Genomic DNA, 27,201 nt, shown 5'->3' with positions numbered 1-27,201 from the left:
ATGAAGGACCCGCTAGTGAAGATATGGGCCTTTGCAGGCCACACGTTCCCCATCACCACTGCTGGGCCACGCCGGGGTCCGGCACCAGCAGTCCCAGATGAGCACGTAACCGACCACAGCCGTGTGCCGATCGAGCTTTACCTACGAGATGCTGATGGTGGGTTTGGCCCCCACGCCGTGGTTTTGCTGGCCTCTGTTCCAGAAGACGGGTCTGTCTGCTGAAGTAACCCCAGCAAATTCCTCGCGCCCATATGGGGTGTCTCTGAGATGTGATTCACTTACCGCAAAACCCACCCTTTTCAGGTGGGCGACCCAGGACTGTTAGTAGGGTATTCGTGGTGATGCGTGAGCCTTCCCCCCGGGTGGTGTGTCCACATGCCCCGCTTCTGTCCCCTTCCCCTAGCCCCAGCACCCAGCACCCTTTCTGCCCTTGGACATTTCACGTCAGCAAGCCCCTGACGCACCCCCGTGTGTCCGGGTTCTCTCGCGCGCGTCAGACTGTTGGGGTTGGTTCACGTGTAGCAGGGCTGAGCACAGCGTTCCTTTGTCAGGGTCTAGTGACACTGCAGTGTGTGTGACCATGTCTCGTTTATCTGTCTTTTGGTGGTCATTCTGGTTGTGTGCATTCTTCAGCTGCAGCGAGCAGAGCTGCCGTGACGTGTGTGTCTGGCACGTGGGTAGAGCTTGCTGGCCGTGTATCGTGGCTGTGGGCGCAGCTTACAGGAGCCGGGCTGGGGCCCTTCCTTCCCTTCCCTCAGCTTCCAAGCAGCAGCTCTCACTGGACTGAGTCCGGATGGGGCCGGGGGACTTGGTCAGGGACGTTAGCAGGTGTCTGTTGGGTGTTCTGAGACCCAGAACTCTTCCCCTCTCCTCCGTGATGACTCTTTCCCGTCGACACTCTGAGCACCTGCTGCACGCCCACTCCAGGGCCACACCTGCGGCTACAGCCAGGACATCGCAGTCCTGCCTCAGGACAGGCTGCGGGGAGCACATGTGAGGCCCGTGGACCGTCAGCTCCAAGGAGGATGTATGGACAGGGCAGAGCGGTGAAGTCGAGGGAGGCAGGCTGATGGGGCTGCTGGGGGAGGGGGGCAGTCAGGCGGCATCCGAGTTGGGCGGAGGGTGGAGCGTGCCATTGGGATGGGCTGGGCAGGCTGACATGGAGGAAGGGAGGCCTTCAAAGGCAAGCACAGTGCATGACAAGGGGCTCAGTGGTGGGTCTGACATGTGAGGCAGATGCACATGGGCAGACAGGGTAACCCTGGTGTCCACATGGGTGCTGCGTGGACAGGGACATTGCCATGTGAGTTTAGTGTGAGCGGTATCCCCACATGCCTGTGGAGGTTGGGGAGCCCCTCTTCCCCATCAGGCTTCCAGAAGTACGGTTCAGAGGCTCCATGGAACACAGGGCTAGAGGCCACAGACATTTGGGCTTCTGGTCATGTGCTCTTGGCCCATGCTGGGCAGTGGCTGCATGGCTGTAGATAGTAGGTAGCCAGACAGCCTCCAGGAAATAAAACCAGGGAGAGGAGCTGGGGCCAGCCCGAGTCCTTGGTGATGTGATGGGACACGTGCTACCAGAGCTGGTCTCTGCAAAATGCACCATTTAAACCAAACCAGGACCTACTGGCAGGGAAGGGGGAAGCCTATGGGTGCCAGGGCCAGAGTGGGAGCCAGCAGCCAGGATGGACAGACAGACCAGGGGTAGATGGAGGAGTAGATGGATGGATGGGTGAGTGGACAAACAGATTGTGTGGATGGACAGGTGGTAGATGAATGGGTGAGTGGATGGGTGGATGGACTGATGGGTGGATGGATGGATGGACAGATAGATGTGGATGAATGGGTGAGTGAATGGATGGACGGATTGGACAGACAAGATGGTGGATGGATGAGTGAGTCAGTGGATGGATGGACGGATGGGTGGGTGAGTGGATGGATGGACAGATAAATGATGGATGAGTGAGTGGTTGGATGGACGGATAGATGGTGGATGGGTGAGCCGATGGACAGACAGATGATGAATGGGTGAGTGGATGGACGGACAGTGGATGGGTGAGTGAGTCAGTGGATGGATGGACAGACAGATGGTAGTTGGGTGGGTAGATAAGGAATGAATAAATGAGGAGGTAGCTCATTCTGTCTGAAGGTTCTGGGAGGTTTCACAGGAGCATCAGGTTTTGAGGCAGCCCTTTAGAAGGGCCTTACAAGGAGCCCATTACAAAGGCAGAGGACCTAGCACCTGCAGACATGAGATGGGAAAACATGGAACATGTGTAGAGAACACATGGCTGGAGAGTGTGGCACATGACATTTCTGCCCGTAGTGTGGGACTGTGGGCAGGGGGGCAGTTGGAGCAGAGGGGATGGCTGGTTGCCCTCTGGTGCCCTTGGGGCATGGGGAGGCACCAGGAGCGTGATATAGCTGCTGTTAGTGCACATCCCCAGCTGGCAGAGTTCCTGGGCTCTTTGGATGCATGTGTCATGCTGTCCTCCCACTGGGCTCCCAGGTGGACCCAGCCTCTGTTGTGTTAGGAGGGGATGAGGCTCAGAGGGTGCATGGCCGGGCTGCCTGCCACAGGGAGTGGATTGCCCTCCACTCCAGGCCAGCTTCCTGCCTGAGGCCGTCATGGCCGCCCCAGCCCTGTGTTGCCTCACAGACACCTCAGCTGATAGGTGGCTCCCACACAGGACAGGCTGCCCATGAACTGGTCAGCACCTACACCTGCCCGGAGCTGTCCCCCATTAGCTCAAGAGTGGGCGGGAAGGGTGTGTGGGTCTGTCCTGGTGGGTGCAGACACCCCAGGAGCCTGGGCCCTGGAGGAGGGGGAACCATGAGGACAGACCCCTGCAGCGGCCTCCTCCTGCCCCCTTCACTCCGAGTGCCACCGCCCTGGTATCAGCTGACGGTGACACCCAGGGATGGGGTGCACATGCTCCAGGGTCCCCGCCACTGATGACAGAAACTCCGGTAATGACTTCCCCGGCTCCGGGCCTGACCCCATGGTGAGGAAAATCAAGTTGAAATTAAATCAAATTTCAAATGTTAAACCAACCAATTAAAAAAAGCAATCACATAGAAACATGCGTTTTTCAAAACACTGTTGTTTACTTTGTCTTAATTAATGTGAGTAGGGCGCCCACCCCAGCAGGCCTGAGGCAGGTGCTGAGCAGGGCAACAGGCTTCCTGTGCAGCTCTGTGTGGGCAGCCGGGGAGCCCAGCCCCAGTTCAGACTTCCCACCATCTCTGTACCATCTCTTTACCGTCTGTGGGCAGAACGGATGTCCAGGGTGGCAGCTTGCAGCCGGTGACACATGCTGGTGGCCCTGTGAGGTGGTGAGCTCCCTGTCAGGACATTGCCCATGCAGGGTCAGCGCCATCCACAGGAGGTGGCCGTCTGGACCAGACAGCACACGAGGTCCCTGTGGGCCTGGAATCCCCCACGTATGCCTCTGACCCCACACATCCTTGCGGGTCTCACCCCAAATGCTGCCTCCTGCTCTGTGGTTGACAGATGTGACCCCGGGCGTCCCAGTGGGGCCTGCATGCTCCCCTCCACCTCCCGCGGTGGTCTGGCCAGTGCTCAGGGCAGGGATGCGGGAGTGAGGGAACAAGCGTGTGGAGAGAGATGTGCGCCGGTGAGCCAGCGAGCAGAGGAACGAGAGAGCGAGTGAGCGAGTGAGTGAGTGAATGCGTGCACGGAGGAGCGGGTGGGTGAGCGAGTGAGCGAGGAAGAGCGTGAACGGATGAGTGGGTTGGTGAGCGAGTGAGCGAGTGAATGGACGAGCAGGTGGGTGAGCGAGCGAGTGAGTGTGTGAACCGAGGAGCTGGTGGGTGAGCAAGTGAGTGTGAACCGAGGAGCTGGTAGTGGGCAAGCGAGCCAGTGCCTGAAGGATGAATGCAAGAACTGGGGAACTCACACACACACGGCCACCCCTGGAGGGCGCTGCTGGGGCAGGCCTAGCTGCAGCACCCTCTCTGGGCCAGAAGGGTCATGGGGTGGGGGGGGTGGGGGGAGGCAGGGGCAGGGACGGAGCGCAGGCATCAGGAGGCCCACTGCAGAGGCCGGTGATTTAGCGATGTGATTACTTCCTAATGCAATGCCTCACAAAGCTTTTTATTAGATTTCCCCTTTTCCTTCCAAATGCTCTTTGGAAATAAACACCTGGGGCTGTTAGACTTTGTACCACTCAGTTTAATTAACTTTTAAATCACACAGTGTCACCCGGATTGCTCTCAAATGTCGGCTCCCTGCCGGGCTGGGGCATCCTGCCGAGCTGCCCACCCCCCATCTGCCCCTGGGGGCCCCCAGAGCCCAGGCAGTCGCCCTCAGCCCCTCCCCAACTGGAGGTTCTGGGCTGGGGGCACCTGGGGCTGCAGCCCCCCAGGGATGTCAGTTGTCCCCGTGGGCCCTCCCAGGCCAGCGGACATGGTGACGGTAGACACGGAGTCTCACTGCAGGACAGGGGGTGCCCGCTCTTAGCCTGGAGGTTTTCCGGAGCACATCTGCTGGCCCGGCCCTCCACTCAGGCACCTTGGAGCCCCTCCCCGCACCCCCCACAGCACTCCTGAACAGCCCAGCTGCACCTCCTTGACCTGTCCCACTCTGTTGCCAGGAAGCACTCTGGTCCTTAGGGGGGCGGGTTCCCTGAGTTTCCTGGAGTGTGGACTGGCCGAGAGCACTGGGGAGGTCTGTGCGCACTTGGGGGTTGGGGGGGCACCTAGGTGCCTTTCCTCATGCCGGTCTTGCCCAGCTTCTAGTCCTGGCTCTGCTCGCTGGGCTCACTGCGTTCGCTAATGTGTGACTTGCCAAGAGATCCTTTCAAATTTGTGATCTTATCCTGGAGCACGGGGAACACACGCTCCTCGCCCTTGTTACTCGGCATGGTGGAGGCCACGGTGGCACTTAGGGTGCTTCCATGTGCCGGGCAGCTGACACCAGAGAGGAAGGCACCCACTGCCATCTGCCCCTGCTCTGTGCCTTGGCGCCCGTGGAGGCCGTCCAGCACTGGCCTGCCTCTGGCCCTTCCAGCCAGAGAAGCCTGGGATTCAGGGACACTTTCCTGGAGTTGCCAGGGACTCGTCCTGGCCCTGGGTCTGTAGGTGTCTCAGGGCTGGTGCCAGGTATTGACCAGGGTGCTTGTGATGAGTGGTTCTCCCCAGTGCTGCTCGAGCCCCCAGCTCTGGCAGAGGGGACAGCACGTGACCCCTCCGCCTGCCGGCCATCTGCTTGGGCCTGGCCTGTGTTCATTGTCATCCAAGAGCACTGTCACCAGGTCCCTCCACCTTTCTGTCAGGACACTGGCTCCAGGAGTCCCCTCCTCTGAGCGGCCCAAGGCTCAGTCTCTGCCCTGCGGCTCTGACTACCTGGCAGCAAGAACAGAACTTGGACATAAGAGGAGTGGGTGCAGTGCTCACTGCGGGCTCCCGTCCAGGAGCAGCTCTGCCTTGGAGGGCGGCCTCGGCCCAGCTCCTGCGTGGGCAGAGTTCAGGTGGAGGCTGGTGGGAGTCAGAGAGCCAGCACCTTGCCAGGTTGTCCGGAAAATTAGATCCCCTTAAGGTCGCATGCTCTGCTGGAAAACTAACTGGTGTTTTCTACATCAAAGCATGCTGTTCCTTGCTTCAAGGGTCATTGCTTGTCTCAAGGCCGGGCCTGCGGGAGCCCTTTTTCTCGTACACACCACTCTCATACCCTGTGTCCACAGAGAGTGGCCCTGGTGGCCAGCGTGGCACACAGGCCTGCACCGTTCACACTACCCTGGCCCCAAAGCCATGTTGCCCCAAGTCAGGGCCCATCTCCCTTTCCCCCATCGGGACCTCTTAGGGCAATTCCCAGGCAGGAAGCCAGACCCTCCCACACCTGCGTGCATCTCCAAGTTTGTACCTTTGTGCTGTCAGGCCCAGGGGCGGTCTTCTCGGGGTTGTGCAAACCCAGCAAGGCCTTCGCAGCCCTGCCATTGGTTCTCTTGGTGCAGCCGCAAGGGATGAGGATGCGTGTGGGCTCCGAGAGGCTCCAACCCCCCCACCCAGCATCCCCGAGCCTCCCTGACCTCCCACAGGGCTCTCCCAATGACTTGGCACAACTGTGACTGCATCACAGTGGGAATCAGGAAAAGGCACGGACCATGCCCGTAGTGCTCTTGGGGTGTTGTTCCGGGGAGGGGGTGATGGGTGATGGAAAGAGCGTTGTTTTGTGTTACCGATGAAGCATGGCCACGGCTATCCTGTGGGGGCCTCGGCCGTGCCCCATGGGTGGCTCGGCTCTAGCACAAGGACCTGGGATGCTGTGGACATAAGGTCATCGCAGGCCCGGGCCTTGTCCTTGCTGGACCCAAATGAAGTGAACTGATCCTCCTTCCCCGACTGGACTGTGTCCCAGGGTGGGCCCGGCCTCTAACTCTCCTCCTGTCCCTGTAGTTCACAGCCCGTGTCCAGGGCAGGCCAGCGTCTCACAAACACCTGTAGCCCCTCCCCCTCCTCTCCCAACCCTGGCGGCCTGCCTGTAAGGGAAGCCTCCATGGAAGCGAACGGTAACCAGCCTCAGCCACCGAGGAGCGTGGGGCATGCTGGGCTTCGGGGTTCAAAGAAGCTGGAAGCTCCCAATTTTTATGTTGGGTCCCCAAATTCTAAAACATTGCCTCACGCTTGTAAGCGACACTGGATCTAACCCCACAGGACAAGGTCTCCACCTGGGAAGTGACTCCTGCCTGGGGAGTGTAGGGGACTCTGTGTAGGCTCCTTCCTGTCTGGGCAGTGTAGGGGACTCTGGCTGAAGGCTCTGTGCACTGAGCTCCCCAGGCCGCCTGAGCTGCGCCTGGTTTGCCCCCTGGTTTGCTGCTGTGTGGAAGCCACGGCTTCAGCCGCTCCAGCACGTTCGGACGCGTCCTGAGAGAAGTGTGGTGCTAGCTCAGTGAGAGAGGACACACGTGCTCCTCAGACACCCCGAGGAGAGCAGTGACTTCCCTTTCCCAGGACGGGCAGGAACGTTCAAGTCCTTTAGAAAATCGTTTCTGAAATTAAATCACAGGAAGATACCTGCCGGATGTGAGCAGATCACTTGTATTCAGTTCTTGGGGCCGAGCAGCCTATGGCTGCAGAATACGTTTTGAAATTTCCTTTTCCGATGAATGTGGTCAATGAAAATGCAGAGTTATCAGCAAGACATGAAATCTCCTATTGCAGGATGAAGAAAATCCCATAATATAACTCAAGCCCCGTGAAACGGGTCTGAAAGCAAACAGCAGCTTCGTGCAGGCTGAGGTGCTGATGAGCTGGAAAATGCACGTCACACATTTTGCACACGCAAATTACATCAGTCCGAGCATTTTTTGCAGAGAACGAAGGACTTCCGCCCTTTGGCTTTTACTGTCTGGGGGCAGGGAAGCAGCGCGCGTGCTGAGCCCTGGCCGCAGTGAGGGGTGGGCCCGCTCGGGGCCGGAACAGTGCAGGGGCACACACAGCGTCTCCCTCCAAGGGCCGTGCGGCGAGGGAGTCCAGGACCCTTTGCTCTCAGCTGGCTCTTTGCCCGGGGGGGAGGGAAGTGGGGAGGCCTTGGTTCCAATGACCCCACCATCCTGGCGACCACTTCCTGTCCTGCGTCCTCTTCATAGCCTGGACACTGTTGGTCCCATATCACCCCTCAGTCTGGGGACATTTTGGGTGCAAATGACTCTTGTTTGATTGGTGTCCTTGCGTCTCGGTGGCCTCCACCCTGGTGGTGAGACCCTGCCCAGTGATGGCAAACTGCCTCTCACCCTGGCTGTGCTCCCTGGAGGGTGGATGGAGACCCGCCAGTCCCCCCCGACCCAGTTCTGGGTGCCAGGGCCTTGGAATAACACCCCCCTCTAAGCCTGCTAGCTCTGTGGTCAGGAGCTGTCACCTAGCACCAGCCGCCATCTCCCCAGGACCCGTGGAGGGAGCCACAGTGAGTGACCCGTGGTTCCTGGTGCACCTGGCCTGAGACGTGGTGGTCAGCATGTTCCTTTCTGGGAACCAGGGAGAAAGACAGGCCAGTGGGTTGTGTTCCAACTCTTGTTTTTGGGTTGCTGACTTCTCAGCCACGGGCCGTGAAGGACCCGGGAGGGCTGCCTGATTGGCCAAGGTCAGAGCTACAGCCTCTCCCGCATCAGGATTCTGGGCACAGCCACGCCGGATCAAGTTGCACCGTGGAGCGTGAGTTGCTGCCTCCCAGCCCCCCCAGCTGGCATGCTCCCTGGCAACCAGTGAGTCTGCCAGGTGGGGTGGTGGGAAGCAGGGGACCTGTGTCCGAGCCCTCCTAGCCCATTGTGGTCAGCCCCTGCAGCCCACCTGTGCCGTGTCCATCACGGTGGCGGCAGCCTATAGGCCTGGGTGGTTTCTGTGCACAGGATGAATGAGACCAGCCCTGAGCATCACTGTGGCCCCTTCTCCTGTCCTGCCACTCAGACTCCCAGCGGAGGTGACGGCAGCCGTGGCTCCCTGCCCACTCACAGCTCACTGGCCATATACCTGGACGGCAGCATGCAGGGCGGGTGTCCTGCATCCCTTCCCACTGGAGATGCCCCAGAGGCACCCCGTTCTAGCCAAGCTCAGAGCCGCTTGCTTCCAGGGTGTTCCCCCCACCAAAAGCCCCGAAGGGAAAATGGAGTCATTCATGGGGAAAGTTGGGTCACATCATCCTGAGGGCAGCCCTGGGCTCCCGTGTCACCCCAACCCCTCCCTTTCCCACAGGGCAAAGGGAAATGCTGGGGAAGGTGTCGGCCCCCAGCCTGACTGCAGCCCCTACCACTGCACAGGCTCCGTGTACCCCACCATGGCTCCACCTGCCTCCGTCACGGCTGTGGCGGGCTCTTCCCGGGGTCTGCCTATTGGGCACCCACCGTCTTTTGCTGGATTCCTCCCAGAATCCTGCCAGCCACCCACCAGTCTTGGGCTCAGGCCTGCCTTATCACTGAGGGTCCTGCAGAAGTGTGTGCAGCCACTGCCTCCCAGAGTCTGAGTGTTGGGCCTATGGCGGGGTTCACGCAGGCCCGGGACGGGCTATGACCTGGGTGGGACCGGCATGGGCGAGGCACGTGGTCTCCAGCCCAGCGGTGTCCGAACTTGCTAGCTCTTTCTTCAGCCCCTTTTCAGCTGTAGTGAAACTGCACTGATGTGCATGAATGTTCCAGTGGTGGCTTCGGCTCACTGATATCCCAGAGCCTCTTTCCTGTCAGGTACTTGTGTTTGCAGAGCCCAGACTTCTGGAGTGTCTATTCCTCCACAGCAATGGCGGGATGGCAGTGCCATTGACAGGCAGAGTTGGAGGGAGGCTCTCATGTGACACAGCCCCGGCATGGTCTGGAGGAGGCAGCATCCGGGCTGCACAGTGTGCCGGGGGGCCGGGTCTCCTCGGGGACTGGTCCTGAGCAGGCCTGCCACTTTGGGAATGAGAATGGTCCCCGAATCGCCACCCCGCCTTTGTTTTTGACTCCTTGGCATGAGGGGAAAGACTCAGTAGGATCCGTGCACTCTGGCAATGAGATGTTTTAATTGTATCTTAAAATAGGATTGCGATAAAAAAAACACTGAAGTGTGACTAACCAGTTGTATTTAAGGAGGGCCGAGCACAGTCAGCCGGGCAGGCCCATGAGGTCTGTCCACTCCTCGAGCCACAGCCCTTGGCCAGCGCACCAGAAACTGCATCCGCCCAGCCCACCTGGGAGCCTTTCCCAGGTGCAGCCCCGCCACGCAGGGACAACGGGAGGGTTGCTGCCCGGTTCAGTCGATTGATCACCATCCCAGAATCTGTGGGTTCTACAGGAAAGGGCGGGAAGGAGCTGCCCGCCCGCTGCACAGTGTCCTGGCCCAGGGTGACCAGCTTCTGGTTCCCCAGGTGCCCTGCCTGCCGGGAGGTTCCTGGGGGCGCTCAGTGGATGCTCCTGGAGCAGGAGAACGTCATGCCCCAGAATTGTGTAGCCTTGAGCCCCTGCCCCAGACCTGCTGGTGGGCTTGCTCAGGACCGCACCTCTGCTGAGGGTCCCAGGTGGGTTTTCCCACTGTGCCCCAGGCAGGGCGGAAGTGTATGTGGCCTCCCAGGACCCCCAACAGCTCAACACTCACCTCCCCTTGGCAGGAGGGAGGGGAGGGCACGTAGTACGTGCTCAGCGAGGGTCTGAAGAGCCAAGTGCCCACAGGGCCATGAGAAAGGAAGACCGAGGAGGTGGACAGTGTGTCCTTGGCAGAGCCAGGCCCTCCCATGAGGCTCCAGGAGACCATTGGCTATGGACTACTCCTGCCCTGTGGGTTCCCAGGACTCCTGTGCTTCCCACCACCAGAACCCTGAAACATGGCCCCCAAGTGTGGAGCAGAACCCGAGCACCTTGTCAGGATCACAGGGCCTGGACGCCTGGAGACAGAAGCCTTGGGAGGGGCTGAGTTCCTGCCAGGGCCATGGGCACTGCAGCCACACGGAAGCCAGAACACGGGTCGGAAGGGCCAAGTGTGACGCCTGGAATCCGTTGCCTCTTCCTCTCTTGCTTAATTACCGGCATGGCAGTTGCAGAGTTGAAATGCGGCTTAAAAAGCCTTTGTGAGTAATTAGTGTCAAAAACACAAGATCTACAAAGCCATAAACTCGCAGCTTGGTGATATTACCAAGTACTAATTAAAAAAGAAAAAAGAAAATCTCCTTTCATGATCAGATTTTCAGCCTTGCCAAAGATGAAAAATAAGGCAATTTGCAGATGATACCAACGCCAAAAGGGTGAGGGGTCGGCACAGGGACAGTGGCAGGCATGTGAGGGCTGTGGACCTTGAGGGAGCACCTGCCGTCCCCAGCGGAGACGGAGAACCTCCACTCGGTGGCAGACACAGTCCCGAGAGAGGGGGTCTCCTCCCAGTGGAACCCCGCACACAAGCAGCGGCCCCTTGTTCCGTGGGGAGGGAGACTCAAATCACACCGCCATCCGGGTGAGCATCAGCGTGACTGTGGGGGTGGAACTTTCTGGAAGTCCATTAGTCACAGGGATAGTTCTGGCCCAGAGCTAGCGAGATGTGCCTGGTGCACAGCACCTTGACTACACCGGTGGCCTGTGGGCCCTCAGGCCACTAGTTGTGCTCGCCGGCAACCTGTGAAGTGCGGGCTTGCAGGAACAGCCCGGCCCAGCCAGTGGACGCAAGAGGCTACAGCTCAGACCAGCATCAATGTCCACAGTCCAGACTGTCCTGCAGATGCTCAGGCTCCCCCAGTCAGGTGACCACCCCCCTTGTCTGGCCTTGGTGTCCTCTGGACCGTCCTGTCCACACTGTCGGGCCCAGGACTCCTCTCTTTGTGCCCCGACCAATGTGGGACCTGGAGTCAGTGTCCAGCAGTGCTGGCGGAGGGAGGCCACTTGGGCCCAGCAGGGGAGAATTTCCCAGTCCCATGCAGGTTGCTCTGTTAATGGCACAAGACCAGGCATTGACACCTCTCCACACCCCAGGGCCCTCAGCTGCTGGCTCACTGTAGATTTACGACGCCCCTGCTGCTGATGGACACACACACTGTGCCACGCGGCATGAGGATCCCGTAGCATGTCACAGGCATGCAGAGGAGCCTGGAAGTCCCAGCGGAGGGCCAGACTCAGGGGCTGGGCACACAGTTGTTCTGCTGGGACAGTGGACGGTGCCTCCTGTGACAGGACCGTGCACACACCAGGCGTGCCGGGAGGGGCAGGCAGGTGTCTACGTGCCAGGACCACCGTCCCTTGTCCCCCTCCAGCTTTGTTCTTCAGACTTGTTTGAAGTGTTCTCCATTCTTTGCATTTCCATATTCGTTTTGGGCTCCTCTGATCCACCTGTACAATCCAAGTCTGATAGGGTTTTGGTTAGGGTTTAACTGAGCTCCTAGATCCATTGTAACAACACCGGGCCGAGAACAGTTTCTCTCCGCACTAGCTTATAGCTTTGTTCTCTTTATCCCCGATTACTATTTTGACGCTATTGTAAAAGGTCTGTCACCAGTGTCAAAGCAGTTTGTTTTTGTGTATTGATCTTTTATTTTGCACGCTTGCTAACCTCGTGTATTAGTTCTAGTAGCTGTTAATACATTTGATTAGATTTTCTGCACAGACCATGATGTTGTCTTTGAGCAAAGACAGTTGCACTTCTGCCTGTCCAAACTGGATGCTTTTGTTCCTTTTTCTCACCTTATTTGCTTGCTAGAAGCTCCAGAGTGATGCTGAGCAGAAGTGGGGAGCTGCGCACCCTTGCCTGACGCCGGAGGGCCAGCGTTCACGCTCAGGCCAGTGAGGACAGTGTGGGGTGTGGGTTACCCCCAGGCATCGTCTGTCAGGCTGGGAAGTTCTCTCCAGACCCTGGTTTGCTGAGAATTATTGTGGAGAATGCTGGCGGGCGTGGACCCTGCTTTTTCTGCATCTGTTGAGATGATCGTCTGGCTTTTCTTCTTCACTTTGTTAATATGGGGAATTACTATGATTGCTTTTCTGATGGAAAACCAGTCTTGCCTTTTGGATAGACCCCACTTGAGTCTACCCCACGTGCCGCACTCTGTGCCGGTTACTGGGCACACGTTGCTCCCTGTTCGTTGAGGATCTCTACTGTATCCCTGAGGATTACTGGTCTATAGTCTGGTTTTTTCCTTGGAAAGTCGCTGCCTGATCTTGGTATCACAGTGATGCTGGGCGCACAGGGGGCTGGAAAGTGTCCATCCTCATCCGTTTTCTTAGAGTTTATGTCCAATTGAAATTTCTTCCTGGCGTGTTCGGTGGGATTCTCCAGGGGTGCCACCCAGCCATGGAGAGTTCTTCGAGGGAAGGTTTTCCGTAGCAGGTGCAGGGCCGTCCGGGTTGTCCATCTCCTTTGTGGTGAGCTTGGCCAGCTTGTGTCTCGCGGAGACTGGGTCCGTGTTAGCTGAGTCGTCAGGCCTCCCAGGACTCGGTTGCCGGCTGTGGTCCCTGTCGCCTTCTCGACACCTGTGGGACCACGTGCGTCTCTCCTCTGTTCCGCGACCCCATCAGGTGCCTTCTCCGTTTTGTCCTAATGAGCGTGGCCAGACTGTGTCTGTCTACATGAGACATTTCGGGCTGTGGTTTTTTTTTTTTTTTTCGTGTTGTTTTTCTGCGTTCTATTTCATTGATTTCTGCTTTGATCTTTGTTTCCTGTCTTCTCATGTTGGGTCCAATTTGCCCTTTTCATTTCAGTTTCTTAGGTGGAAGCTAAGTCACTGATTCGAGCACTTTTCTTTTTTTCTCATGTAGACAGTCAGTGCTAAAATTTTCCCCCAAGTGCTGCTTCAGTCATTCCACAAATTCTGATATTTTGTTCTTATCTTCATTCAGTTCAAATGACTTAGTGGTCTCCCTTTTGGTTTCTTCTTTAACCCAGAGGTTTCTTAGAAGTAGGTTACTCAGTTCCCAAAAATTGTGAAAATTAATTCAGCAATTACCTTTCTGTTACTAGTTTCTGAATTAATTTCATTGTGGTCGGAGAACATACTTTGCGACATGAATCCTTTTAAAGTCACTGAAATTTGTTTTAAGGTCTAGACTGTTGTCTCTCCAGGTAAATGTACTTGAAAATAATGTGTATTCTGCTGGAGGGCTCTCCTGTAAATGTCAGTTATGTTGAGTTCTTTGATAATATTGTCAAGTCTCTTATCTTCCATCTATCAAAATCTTGCCGATTTTCTATCTTTTCCGCCAATTAAAGAGCGACAGGCGTTGACACCTCTGACTGTAATTCTGGATTTGTCTGTTCCGTCTCGTATTTTTGTCCTCTCTCAGTCGATGTATAAATCAGTCCCTTCATCATTTCGAAACGGCCTTTCTCCCTCGTGATCCTCTTCACTGTGAGGCCTACCCTGTCCGATGTCCACACGGCCAGTCTGGATTCTGGCTAACATGCAGGGGGCAGAACTCCTTCATCCTTTTCCTTTTAAGCTCCTCGTGTCCTCACGCTTGAGGTGTGTTTCTTCAGAGCCATGTGTGGCCAAGCCCCGCGTCTGTGTGCGCTGTGCGGCCCCTGCCTTCCCGCTGGGCTCGTCAGACCATGCACGCCGGCGCCGATTCCTGCTCCGACCGGGCTCCGACTGCCAGCTCACCGCTCCTCTGTGTGAGGTGAACCACTTCGTACAGACTCGCGAGTCTCCTTTTTTGATCTTGTACCTACGATTCTTTGTGATTTTGTGGGTTGCAGCAGGATTTGTTCTGTGCATCTCAGCCTTCACGCAACATGGGGCGTGAGAACCCCATCGTGCCCACCCAGTCCGCATACACCCCACTGACCCGGCGCTCGCCTTCCTGCTGAGTCCGCTCCGCGCAGACGCTGAGCCTCCCAGCACGGTGTTAGGTCTGTGGTGTGAGTGCTCAGCTGTCCTTTGGGGAGATTTAAGTGACAGCACATGTCGTCATGTGTCATTTGTGGAAGGGACAGGGCCCTCTCCTGTCTGTACTGCATGAGTCCGTGTTTCAAGCTTCATTGTCCTGAGACAGTTCTCACATTCTGAATGACACGTGGGTGGAATTCTGGGTTCACGGGTTTCAGTTTTGCTGTTCTTTGTGGCATCCCCGGGCCACATCCTTGTGCCTCTGCGGGCCTGGGGCTGGCTCCCTCTGCCTGTGTAAGGTGCCGACTGACCTGATTTGAGCAATTGGATATGACACGCCTCCGTGTCATCCCCTTCAACTCCCTTTTGTGCTTGGGGTTCGTCGGGCTTCTCAGATCTGCCAGGTCGTAGTTCCCCTCACGTTTCAGGTGTTTGGGGCCATTCTTTCTCGAGGCTACCTCTTCTGTCATCCTGCGTCAGCCATCTGTCACCAACAAGCGTGGTGGTGGGTTCCTCCCAAAAGTCCACACTGCAGCTGCCTCGCATCTCTTGGCGGGGACCAGTCTCCTGAGTGCGCTTGCAGGGGTGTGGGTGAGGCCCCCTTCGATCCTCGTGACATGGCAGCTTGCCTCATCAGCTTACCATAACAGGAGCGAGTTAACGTCCACGCTGGGAGCCAAAAGCCACGTGCCCCGTTACGCTGCAGGGCGTCAGCTCAGAGAGGTGAGGTGAGGAGCCACGGCTCTCTTGGAGCCCTGGTCTCCGGCAGCGTCCCTCTGTCCCTGCATCACTCAGTCACTCTTCAGAAAATTCAGTTGCCCCATGAGCCCCACACACAGGCATTCCGCCTGGCCCAGCCTGGCTGGACGGGAGACGAGGGGCTTCCTCCAGGTTCTTGTTTGGTCACGTCCTTGCACTTGAGGGCCGCTGGGGTCCAGCCCATCTGACGGATGAGGTCCGGCCGGCCCAAGCTCTCCCAGGACGCCGGGCCTTCAGACCCCTCCCGTGGCTCCTTGCACTCGGCCCTCGGCCCCCACAGTTCTCCCCACCTTCTTCCCATGACGGTGTCTGTGTCCCAGGACTCCCCGCATATTCCCACCGCGCCCATGGTCCTGTGTGCGCAGGTCCGGGAAGGAGGCCTGGGCCAGGAGTGGAGAAGCTGGGCAGAGCCTGGCCCTGGGCTCACGGGCTGAAATAGGCGAGGCTGCTGCAAGGACCCTGGGTCCTCGAGCCCGCCTCCACCCTGCTGCCCCTCCCCCGCGAGGCTGCAGGAACAGCTGTGCAAACTGGAGCGCCGGAGGAAAGATGCGGCGCCGTATAAATAGGGGAATAATAATAACCGCGGGCTGGAGACGGATCTGCAACTGTGGGGGCGCCTGGCCTTGCCCTCCCCACAGATCACGCTTGGGAGAGGTCGCCCCTCGCCGGGCCGGTAATTCCAGCACCGCCGGTATAATTAGCACATGCAGCATTGAGACGTTTTCTCGGCACAATTAAGCAGGGATAATTGGGTGAGCTATTTCCCCGCGTGCTGGACATTCTCTCTGCCAGCGCGTTCTCTGGAACTTCATGCCGGGACAGCCTCCTCAGCATTCTGTCCAGCTTGTCCTGACCCACTTGCCACCGTGTCCCTCTGCCTGCTGGCTCACGCGGCGGCGTCTGCCCGGCCTGCCCATGTTGGCAGATCCCTCAGAAGAACAGCCTTGCCCTGCCCTGAGGGACACCAGGGGGTCAGGACGAGCCGGTGCCGGAGCCGGCGGGGGGGGTGTTGTGCAGGGCGTTCTGGGAGCACCTGTGGGCAGCAGTGGCCAGAGCGACCTCTGCACCCAGCCTGGCCTCGAGGGTGGGGGCAAGTCGCAGTGGACAGGGAGGGAGACCAAGCCCACAGAGTGGCTGGTGGCCTGGGGAGGGCCGGCAGGCTCGGGGTCAGGGGCTGGGACAGGTCTTCTAGGCAGCAGGAGCAGCTGCGTGCAGGCTGGAAAACCGTCCTAGGGGTCGGCATGGAGGAGGAGTCCCATCTCCCCATGCAGAGCACAGGTGGGCCAGGTGGCAAGGTGACTTCCACCACGACCCGCGGCCGCATGGCCCGGGACACCTCGGGGTAGGAGGCAGCTGGCCTTCGCATGCCTATAGGTGGGGTGCTTCTGGGGCTGGCAGCCAGGTGCCCCTCCAGGGCCAAGCTCACACTTGCCCTACAGACCAGCAGGTGGCCCCAGTCCCAGACACAGGGCGTCCCCACAACAGCTGGGTCTCGCACAGGGCCGGGCCCCAGCCTGCCGGTGTGGCCCCCACACATGCGCATGTGGCAAGGATGGTGTGTTCTCAGAACTCCTCAGCTTCCATGAATATAATTTAGCTAGGCCTTTTTCTGATTACAGTTACAACGTGCAGTCACAGAAAAATCTGGGAAGTGCAGAAAACCGTAAGGGGCCGTGTTTCATCTCTGCTCTCCAAGCTACTCGCGGTTACGTTTCATTGTTTACACACCCTTTCTGTGGGTGTGAGTGTGAACAAGGGAGAGCATGAACCACCGCGGTGCAAGCTCACGGGGCTTTCTCCACCCTGGAAGGCCAAGGTGCTTTCCCGACGGACGAGGTGCGGCTGTCTCCCCAGATCACCTGTAAGCACGTGACAGATCTGGGGCCATGTCAGAGTCTCAGCTTGAGAAACCCAGACTGTCCTCTGAAGTGGGGAGCGCTTGGGTGTTCTTGCGGCCAGATCCATACAGTATGTCTCCTCTAGCAGCTCCAGGAGCCGGTGTGCGCGTGCAGCCCAGGTGCACGGGCCTGGTGCTTGGTGGGGAGGAGGCTCGTCCTCGTGGTGCCGCTGCGGGGCTGCCTCTGTCCCTCGTGGCCTGGGCTCTAGCAGGTCACCTCTGTGTGCATCCCCACGGGCTGGGAGCTCTCACACACCTGACCTCTCTGCTCAGTCACGGCCAGTGTACACACACGACCTGGGGTTTGACGGAGTGCCCAGGGTTGCACAGCTTCCTGGTGTAAAGCCAAGGTTGAAGCTAGGTCTGAGCCAGTGCGAGGCCTGGGTATTGGGCGGCACCCAGAGGAGGCTGCCCCGGTGGAGGGGTCCGCGGACATAGTTCAGGTAGTGTCTCAGTGTGGAGGAACTTTTCATTCCCAAAGGCCCGGGGTGCCCATGAGTGGTGGCGGGAAGGGGTATGGGCAGGAGCACGGAGCACGGTCAGTGCTCACTGGCCCGTGGGGACCACCCTGCCCTGTCCCTGTGTAGCCACCCCACCTGGGACCGAGCTGCACAGTGTGGCTCTGCCTGAACTGGCCTGACCTCCTGCCACATGGTGGTCCCCAGGCTCTCGTCCCTGCCCCTCCCCTCCCTCCTACATGAAGGCCCAGGAGCAGCGCCGATGACAAGGCCGAGAGGGGAACGGCCACACTTCACGGCAGGCAGGGCCGCCTGGGGCTGTGTCCAGTTAGACGTAGTGTGTAACCTGCTGCCCACAGATCTGTACGCGAGTCTTCATGCCACTGAAGACAGCCACTGATCAGCCTGCCTCCCCTGGCCCCTGCAGCCACGACCATCCCACCCAGAGCTGGTGAGAGCCGGTGAGGGAGCCGAGAACCGGCCTCTGGGCATCCGAGCGCATGGGCGGGGTGAGGCGGCAGGGCAGCGTGGGGCTGCTGTCCGTGCCTCCCCCGCTGCCTGTCCCGACTGTGGCCGCCTCATGCTCGCATGTCCTGGGGATACAGTGGACCCAGCGTCCAAGAGCCTCAGATGTAAGGCTGGTTGTCCCCGTGGCTGGTGCTGTGCAGGGCGCCTGGCTCCACCCCACCTGGCGGCCCCTCGCTGCGCCTGACATTGCTGGAAGGGCCCAGACCCAGGACTGGCAGCTCTGGGCCCCTCATGAACCTGCGGTGTGTCCTCCCAGGTGGGCCTGTCCTCTCCTGCTCCTGGCTCTGTCAGGAGCAGACGGTGACCGTTTGCCTGGGGTCCATCCGGTTTGTCCATCTCTGTTTTTTTTTGGTTGTGCTTTGGGGTCTAGTCTGAGAATTCTTTGCCTGGTCTCAGATCTTAAAATGTTTCTTCTCTCTGTTTTAAGTATTGTTGTTGGGTTTGTTGTTTTTTTTTTTTTTTTTTTATGTTTTATGTTTAAGTCTGTGATAGATTTTGAGCTAACTTTTGCATGAGGTGAGAGGTTTAAGTCAAAATTCTTGCTTGTCTAAGTAGGAACGTCCAGCCGCCCCAGAACCGCGTGTGGAAGAGGCGAGCCTCCTCCCTGCGTGGATGGCTCCTGCCCTCCTGTTGGGGGTGGTGGGTGTTGCTGGTGCGGCTGTCTCCAGGAGCTCTGTGGCGTCCCCAGAACCAGGACCACGCCAGCCCCACGCGCTCGCTGCCGGCGCCACTCCGGCCTGCGGAGGGGTCTCATGGGGAGTGGCTGTGGGGTCTGGCAGGGGCTCTCCTGCGGCCCCTCCTGGCCTGTCATCCCAGCGGCTCACCCCGCCAGCCTGACGCAGAAACGAGGTGCCCGAGCTGGGTCTGGTCATCTGTTCCACACGTTGCTGGATTCGACTGGCTGAAATCCAGTGAGGGTTTTTGCGTTGAGTTCATGGGAACCGCGTGTGTGGACTCTTCCTTCTCGGCTGTGCGTGTGGGTGTCGGTGAAAATGCTTCTGCGCAGGACGCCTTCCCTCTGCTCTGTTGGCTGGAAGGGACACATGAGGTGGTGGTAGCTCCCGCTTACATATCTGATAAACTTCCCCGTGAGACCATCTGGGACGGGAGCCTCCTTTCCGAGGAGCTTCTTAGTCACAAACTCCGTCTCTCCGGCAGCGGTCGGGCTGCTCGGGTCTCTGCTTCATCTTGGCTGAGTTTTGCTGCCCCGGGATTTCAAGGGATTCCTCCGTTCCCGGCTGTCAGATTTACGGGCATAAACAGTTTTTCGGAGTGTTTTCTTCTTATTCTTGTAACAGCTCCAGGATCTCATTTCTGATTTTGGCAACTTCTGTCTTTTCTCTTCCTCCATTAATTTTTTTGCTGTTCTTCAAGAGACCAGCCTCTAGTTTCAGTAACTCTCTCTCCTGTTTTTAATTTGTTTATTCCCCTTGATCTCGACTCTTCCCTTCTTCCTCTGGTCTCCCGAGGTAGAGCCTCAATGCCCGGCGGACCCCCCCTTCTCTAGCAGGGCACCCAGCGCTCCGTGTCACCCATGGCTCTGCCCTGTGCACCCCACAAGGCATGATGGCATGCCTTATCCCATTGGGCCCACTGGCCACGGAAGTGGGCCATGTGACCTCTCGTGTCTCGTGCACTGAGCTGAGGTTCCTGAGTCACTGTGACATGTGCCGCCTTCTGTTTTCAGACCCCAGGGTGTTCCAGGTCGTCCTGCATTACCGCTCCCGGAGGCGATGGTACCCTGTCATGACAAGGTGCGATGCCACAGTCTCGCAGAAACGATACTCAGGTCCCTGTGTCCTGAGGGAGTAGCATTTCTGCTCCCTGTTTTATAGTTTTGTTGCATTGTGCACGTCTTGTCTGTTCAGATCAGGATTTGGGGGCCCACCCCTTGCCGTGGGTTCATCTCTGGATTCGTCCTGATTCTTCACACATGGGACAGTCGTCGGTGCCCTAAGCAAAAGGTGACCTTGCACGTGGCAGGCAGCCCCTCATGCTTAGGCCCTTCCTGCAGGGCTCACCACCCCTGCAGTTGGGGGGCTTGGGAGGGGACCATTGATGGGAGCTCTTGTCTCTGCTTTTCAGGCAGACAATCCTCTTCTCAGGGCATCTCATGAGAGGAGTGTCGCAAAGCGTCTGCCAGCTGGGATGCCATAGACTTGAGGGTGGCCAGACTGCATTTAAAAAATCCGTTTCAAGCCAGGCATCGCATGAGCGCCGCACACTTCGCTTATACTGACCCGCAGCGGCAGAACCCTCCGGCCCATGACGCCCCCAGCTCCCCTGCACTGACCCTTCCCCACAGACACATGCCATGGTGGACAGACCTGCTCAATGAGGTCTGGGCCGATCCTTCCGAGGGAGGCCCTGCCCTGCCATCCGGAAGGAGGAGGAGGCCCCGAGGCGAGGCCTGGCTGAGGTCTGGGCTGCTGGAACGCCTTTCGGCCAGCCGTGGGCAGCGCAGGCCTCGTTGTGGCACAGGGCCCCTCACGCCACAGGGCAGCTGCCAGCCACACCACAGCCTGTCACTCCCGGACGCCGGGGGCAGAGGAGGCAGAGACACAGCCGTCAGCCCATAAATATTTCCAGCCGCAGCCAACACGTCTTACTGGGCAATTTGCTTTTTAAAAAATCACTCTCTAATTTTAAGTGAACAGCCCCTAATTAGAGTGATTTACAAGGTACCTGGGGACTGGGTGGTATTTGCACACAGCGGAGCCTGGCAGAGATGGATCCGCGCCGCGAACTCAGGGGCGCATTCTGGCAGCCGCATGGCGCCACACCGAGCGAGGACTCGGCCCTTCCGACCGTGGAGTGGGCAGGTGCGGCCAGTGGCGGCTGGTGGGTCGCAAACGCTTGGCTTTGCCTTGACTTGGGTTGAGATGAGAACATGGCTTTGGTCACACCTCCTTCTAGCCCACCCAAGGCCCGGGGTCTCCAGGGCCCCGGGTACAGCCAGTGTCGCCATGTACCTGGCAGTCTAGAGTGACCGTCAGCGCTTCCTGAATACCAGACCTGTGGACTTGATGTGTCCGGGACGGGCCTTGTGCTGGCTTGTTCTGCTGTGCTGCTCCTCAAGATGGGGCTTCGGGGTTGGAAGCCACGAGGGACGTTTGATGCGTGCAAACAAAGCCTGGTCCATGTCCGCAGCCCCGGGGGACCTGGGGAGGCACGCAGAGAATGACATTCTTCGATCTGAGCTGGTGGAAGACCACCTCCATCCTGGGGGCAGGGGTCCCAGGCAGGCCCGCCGTGCAGAGTGAAGGTCCCCGGTTTAGGGGCTGGTTGTCCCTCAGCTGCCGAGCCAGGAGAGCGCCGTGGCCTCCCTCACCTCCCCCCTGCCCTGCGTTGGCTTCTCCCCCCGACAGCTGCAGAGAATCAGCCCCTGTGACATTTAGGGGAAGAAATCCAGATTTGAGCAGAAGGCAGAAATGAAAGGATTTTCTTGGTAAAAGGTCAGAGTGGTTTCTCTTACTTTTGTTTAAAAATGGTTTGTGTTGAACTCTGACAAGGCTAAATGTAGGAGTGGACAAGGGAACAGGGTTGGCTGCTCAGGGAGGGGGGAGCAGTCTCAGGAGGGAGCAGAGGCCTGTCTGCACTGCAAACCAGTGCGGGGAGCACTGGGGGACACTCCGGGCTCGTGGGAGGGCTGAGCCCTCTTCGGCTCTGGGCTCTCGGAGGGAGCGCACCTCCCTCTCACAGGCCGGTCCAGGCCTAGGACCCGAGGCATCCACAGCAGGGAGCAGGCGTGGCAGGGGTGGTTCCCAGGGGAGAAGGCTTTCCTCATGAGAGCTGTCCAGGAAAGAGGGATCCTCCGTCATCCAGAGTGGGGACTCTCCAGACAGGGGGCAGTGTGGTCCTCAGGGCAGGCAGTGGTCCCCAGCCCACCCCTGAGCTGCCCAGGTTCCATGTGCAGAGTGGGAAGGAAGTTGTTCTTTTGGGGGTGCTGCCCCCCAGTGACCCTACTCAGCTCCTGACACCCCATATGCCACCCCGCCGTTGCCACTCACCTTGCTGAACGGGGTTCAAGGGACACAGGGAAACAGTCCCTGTCTGGCAAACAGTCCCACCTTCCCTAGCAGTGCTCCCAGCCCATCCGGCAGGCAGGAGCCCCCAGACACCCCCAGCCTGCTGCCACCAGGGGGCATTCCTGAGGGCTACCGCCGGCCCCAGGTGCTCCTACTCCCCAGGCTCAGCTCCCTGCCAGGTGGGGCCCACAGCAGAGCCGGCAGGGTGCTGTCCGTGGTCAGGCAGCCTTCCCTGCTTCTGGGAGTCTCCCGGGCACTGGGAATCCCCTGCCTAAGTGCTCAGGCACCCTGAGGTCTCTGTCCACACTCCGGCCCAGAATCCCTGGCTGTCCTCTACCCCGTGTCCGGGAGCACCTGGCCTGGAGAGCTGGCCCTGTGGCCCAGGCCCAGCTCTGCCCAGACCTGCCCCGTGACCTGGGGGGGGGGGGGCAGCACTCGGGGCCTTGGTCTCTCCCCAGTTGCACATGAGGGGACGGCCAGCTGGTTTTGGGGAGCCCTGCCCTGGGCCCCACACAGTGCTTGGAGCTGAGGCATTTGGAGGCTGGTCTCAGTCACCGTGGGACAGACTTGTCTTCTTCCACACCCTCTGCAGCCCTGAAGCTGGAACCACACACACACACACACACACACACACACACACACACCTGTGTTCTCTGGGACTGCCCGGCCCCCCAGCCCCCTGACAGCCACTTCCTAAAGGCCAGCAGGACTCTAGACTGCTGCTCCCTCACTACACAGATGGGGAAACTGAGCCAGAGGGGTATTGTCAGCAAGGCCACCTGAGCGGAGTTACGATCCCAGCAGTGCTGCCTGTGGGAACCCCCTCTTCTGTGGCCAGTATGGTATGATGGGGAAGAGATGGAATGTGAACTCGAGAGGCAGCCCCGCGCCCCACCCAGTGGCCAGTGCCTGCGTGGGCATGAGGTTCCGGCTTGGCCTGCATCCCCTGGGCTGCAGGAGGGGGTGTCGGCACCCCCAGAGAGCTTCGCAGCCTTCCAGCATAGCTGGGGAACGTGCAGGCAGCTGCCCTGCGCCGGGGTCTGAGGACGGGGAGGGCTAGATGGGACAACCGGGAGGAGCAGTCTTGTAGGTCCCACAAACGTGGGTGAGACCACCGCCCACTGCGAAGGGGGAGACGCCCAGCCTTGCTGGGCATGGGGGCAGCGCTGCACCTGTCTGACCCCCACCTACAGCAACCCTCCAGGGGCATCATAGGACAGGGTCTCCACTGCTCCCTGTCCTGTCGTGGGGGGGCCCGAGGGGAGGGGAAGGGGCAGCCCCAGGCCGCCACCATGCTGACCGCTGTCCTCCCTGTGTCCCTCCTCCCCTCGCAGGCCACGGGACCGTCGGGCGCCAAGATGCAGCTGCTGGAGACGGCGTTCTCGAGCTCTGTGCAGGAGCTCATCGAGCTGCACCTGCTGCGGCAAGACAGCATCCCGGCCTTCCTCAGTGCCCTCACCCTCGACCTCTTCAGCCGCCAGACCGTGGCCTAGCCCGCGCCCAACGCCCGGCAGCAGCCGACCAGTCAGCTCCACGGGGGAGGCAGGCAGCCACTCCCCCGACGCCCCCAGTCCAGCTCCGGGGCCACACACTGGCCCTCCTCCCAGGAGCCCTGTGGGTGTCCCCTGGAGCCAGCGGGTGGCCGAGCTGCCAGAGGGACAGAGGAATCCACCCTCCCCCACCCCCAGTACGTGCGCTGTGGCAGGTCCAGGTGAGGCCTGGGGGCCGTGTGGTCTCCCCTCCCCAGTGTGGGCTGCTGGCCGACATCCCTGCTCCTCATGAAATAAATTTTGCTCCTTGGCCACCCTGCCTGTCTCACTGTGTGTGTCTGAGCGGACAGGCTCGCTCTGCCAACCCTCCATTTGGCCCCAAGGCAGACACTGGACACCAGGGGGCAGTGGGTCGCGGCCCAGGTGCCACCATCGCCTGCACAGGAAGTGGAGCAGGTGCTCAGATGGGGCCGAGTGCCCACAGCGCCTCCCGGACTCCAGACTCCAGCCACCTGCCTACCATGTGGACTGGGGTGCGGCCTCAGATCCTGGCCAGGAAGGAGGCTTCAAGCACCCGCCCGTGGAAGCCCGGTTGGGACTCGCCGGGCCTATCATGGGGGTGGGGTCTTCTGAAACCCCAGGCCCCCATAAAAGAGTCCAGCCCTTCCACAGTCCCATCCTCGGTCTAGTGCCCTTGGGACGAGCAGTGTGCACACCCGGGCACCCAGGGCTCAGTTTGCTGCAGGCCAGTCTGGGGCCCAGCGACAGGGGCTGCCTGCTTGGGAAGGGGACCTGCAGGTGTGGGAGGGACTACGGCCTCTGTGCTCATAGCTCCGGGCGTGAGAGGGGGCCCGCCAACCGGGGGCCTGGAGGCCTGGGGGGCCTGGGGTGGGGTCCGCCCCCTCCCCCGGCACAGGAGGTGGGGGGACAGAAGACGGATTGCCTGGTGTGGGAGGCCGGAGCCCCACCTCATTGACATGCACAGCTCGGCTCGCCAGGCCTGTCAGCAGTCATGGGGAAAATGAGTCCTGACGTCAGCCGCCCCGGTTCTGCGTCAGTGGCGCCAGCCCGTGGCCGGGCAGCCTCACCACAGGCACACAATCATGCTGTGCACTGAGCCCGCTATCTGAGCCCAGCAGAGGCCGGGGGAGTAGCCTCAGCACCCCAATGCTGCCAAGTGGTGGGTTCTGAGGCCCCTGGCAGCAGGGGATGGGGCCAGACTAGGTCCACCTGCTCCCTGGAGCCCAGGGGGCACGTGCCCTGAGTGTCCCCTCTAGGTGCACATCCTGACCCCCAGCCCTGGCCTCCTGCCCCCACATCCCCAAGTCCCCATACGCAGCAAAGCTGAAGGAGACCAGGGCCATTCAGCTCTGGAGCTTGGACTGTGGACATGGGCCTCAGAGACAAGGCCTGCCCCGGAGCCACCACCAAGGTCAGCTGCAAGTCCACCAGGCTCTCCTGCTGGGCCCCCGAGCCCCCTGGCTCCTTTGATCACAGTACAGCCGGGGAGTGGGGGACCTTGGCTCTTTCCACTCTGCAGATGAGAGAACAAGCCTGGTGTGGTCAAGGGGCTTCCAGGCCATGAGCCTGTTGGAATGGGGATTCTGGCCCAGTGTGGCGGACTTCATGCCCTGCATAGCCCGAGGTGCCCTCTGTGGCCCTGGCACCACGTGCTGCGAGCCCCCAGCATGCTCACATCCGCCACACAGACGACACTCAGAACCCCGCTCCCCAAGCAGGAGCCAGCAGCACCTCCGGACCAGCTCCTCGTGGGGCACGGGGAGAAGACTCCTGGGGGTCCCGGCTTCAGAGTGGACTCATCCCCTCAGATCTTTGTGAGCAGCCACTGTGTGCGGGGCTCTGTTCTAGGCACGGGGGACATGCCAGCCCAAGCCAAGCCCCGGGTCTCATCCTGCCCACCAGCAGCCTTCAGGGAGGTGTGGGAACCCTTCTGCTCAAGCAAGTCTGTATGTACCAGCACCATCCCTGTGGTGGGAGGGGGCTAGTGCTCACTGAGATGGCTTAGGAGGGGGGTCCAGCTGGGCCCTGGCAGCAGCTGGGACCTCAAGGGATAGGCCGAGAGATAGGACAGAAACTTTACCTCTGCCCAGCAGGCAGCCAAGGGAGTGGTGAGCACCAAGGCCCAGGGGCCCCGTGGGATGCCCCGCCAAGTGGGTACTATTGGTTACAACACCAACCTGGGCAAGAGAGGAATGTTCTGGAAAGCTTTGCGTCAGGGCTGAGGAATTGGCTGCATTGTGCCACAGTCCCTCCTCCCACTGGCCATAGGACACATGGTCCCATGGCCACCACCTGCCCAATGCCGACATGCCAGGAGGCAGCAGCCCCTGGCTGCAGGACTCCACTGCCATCTCTGTCCAGAATCCCTAACCCATCCCCGAGGCTCTTGTCACCTCTCCAGTTAGGGTGCCCGCTAGGTCTCAGCTTGGCGGAGCCTTGGCTGCAGGGTGGGCACCAGGCGCATTTTGGCTTGGGTCCAGATGCCCAGACATGGGCCTCATCCCAGCCACGGCCCCTAACTTCCTCCCTCCACAGAAAGAGGGTCTCCAAGGCCCCTTCCAGCTGCAGAGCCACTGGGGCCCAGCCTGCCCGCCCAGCGCCAACACAGGGCTGGCCGGCAGTGGACCATCACTGTGCTTGATGGCAGGGTTTTCCCTTCCCTCCAAGGCCTGCACTCCCGGGTTTGATGGGGAGCACACTTCCCGCCGACACCCCCAGCCCCAGGTTGGCTCAGGCACTGCTGCTGGAGTTGGTCCAGGCCCCGTGGAGCCACCCACTCGGGGAGCCGGGGAGGCACAGACAGCTCACGGCGTGGTCCTAGCCAGGTCCCAGCCACCAGGCCACGAAAGTTCTGGCTCTTTCTGGCAGATCCCCACTTCTGCCAACTCATTAGTGGGCACCCGACGCTAAATGGTTCTTAAGCCGCTAATGACTAATTTTAAGGGATTAGTGCCACAGCGATAAACTCTAATTGGCAGGATGTAACAGGATTTGAGAGCGACAGGGCCCCTTCCAGCTCCTTGGAGGCTCCAGGGAGGACAGCGCCGCCTGCTGGGGTCTCTGCGGGACCCCCACCCCCACTGGCACCCAGTCTCCCTCAGCCATGACGTGGGGACCACACCAGCAGCCCTGGGGGCTGTTAGAGGTGCAGGTTGGCCTGCCTGGACCAACCCGATGGGAATCCACATTTGACCAGAGGCTGCAAAGCCTGGAAACCTCCTAATCGACAAAGCTCCCTCCCACCTGGGAGTTCTTCCCCACCCTGCAGCGACGCTGGGTCCAGAAAGGGCAGGGACCTGTCCTGGGTTACATGCCCAGCCCTCCCAGCCATGTTCTGCAAGACCCCAGCTCCTGGATTTGCCTTGGACTGTTTCCCTCATGGTTTGTCGTCACCAGGACGCCAGGGCCAAGCAAGGTCCAGGCGTGTGGACGTGGGGGACTGTGTGTCTGTGCACGCCTGTAGGTGTGTGCCTTTGCATGTGCGTGGCTATGTGCTGTGTGTGCCATGTATATGCACATGCTCACATGTGCATGACTCTGCTCAATGGCCTCTTGTCCTGCTCCAGACCAGAGAGGAGCAGAGCTTTGCCCAAAGTCACACAGCACAGGGGCTGGTGATGGAGCATGGGTCCGAGTGCAGCTGCCACTCGTCTTACTGAACGGATTTTCAACGCACACAGAGCCACCCTTCAGCCCGGCCAAACCCTTCAGATACGTGGACGGACGGCACATCTAA

The 27,201-nt window shown here is 59.7% G+C and overlaps 1 protein-coding gene across 6 annotated transcripts in view; it reads left to right on the top strand.

Moving 5' to 3' along the window:
- Positions 1–23,758, top strand: part of MAD1L1 (mitotic arrest deficient 1 like 1) — a 310,570-nt gene extending 286,812 nt beyond the window's left edge. For all 6 annotated transcript variants that reach the window (XM_082714045.1, XM_082714046.1, XM_082714047.1 and 3 more), the window contains one exon: positions 23,289–23,758. In XM_082714045.1, coding sequence (XP_082570171.1) covers positions 23,289–23,447 — 159 coding nt within the window. In that variant the 3' untranslated portion in view covers positions 23,448–23,758. The remainder of the gene's footprint in view (positions 1–23,288) is intronic.
- Positions 23,759–27,201: the final 3,443 nt, after the last annotated feature.

This window comes from Mustela nivalis (genome assembly GCF_964662115.1).
Source record: "Mustela nivalis genome assembly, chromosome: 19".
NCBI lineage: Eukaryota > Metazoa > Chordata > Mammalia > Carnivora > Mustelidae > Mustela > Mustela nivalis.
Note: the sequence above shows the minus strand (reverse complement) of the source record. Positions and strands in the feature narration are given on the sequence as shown.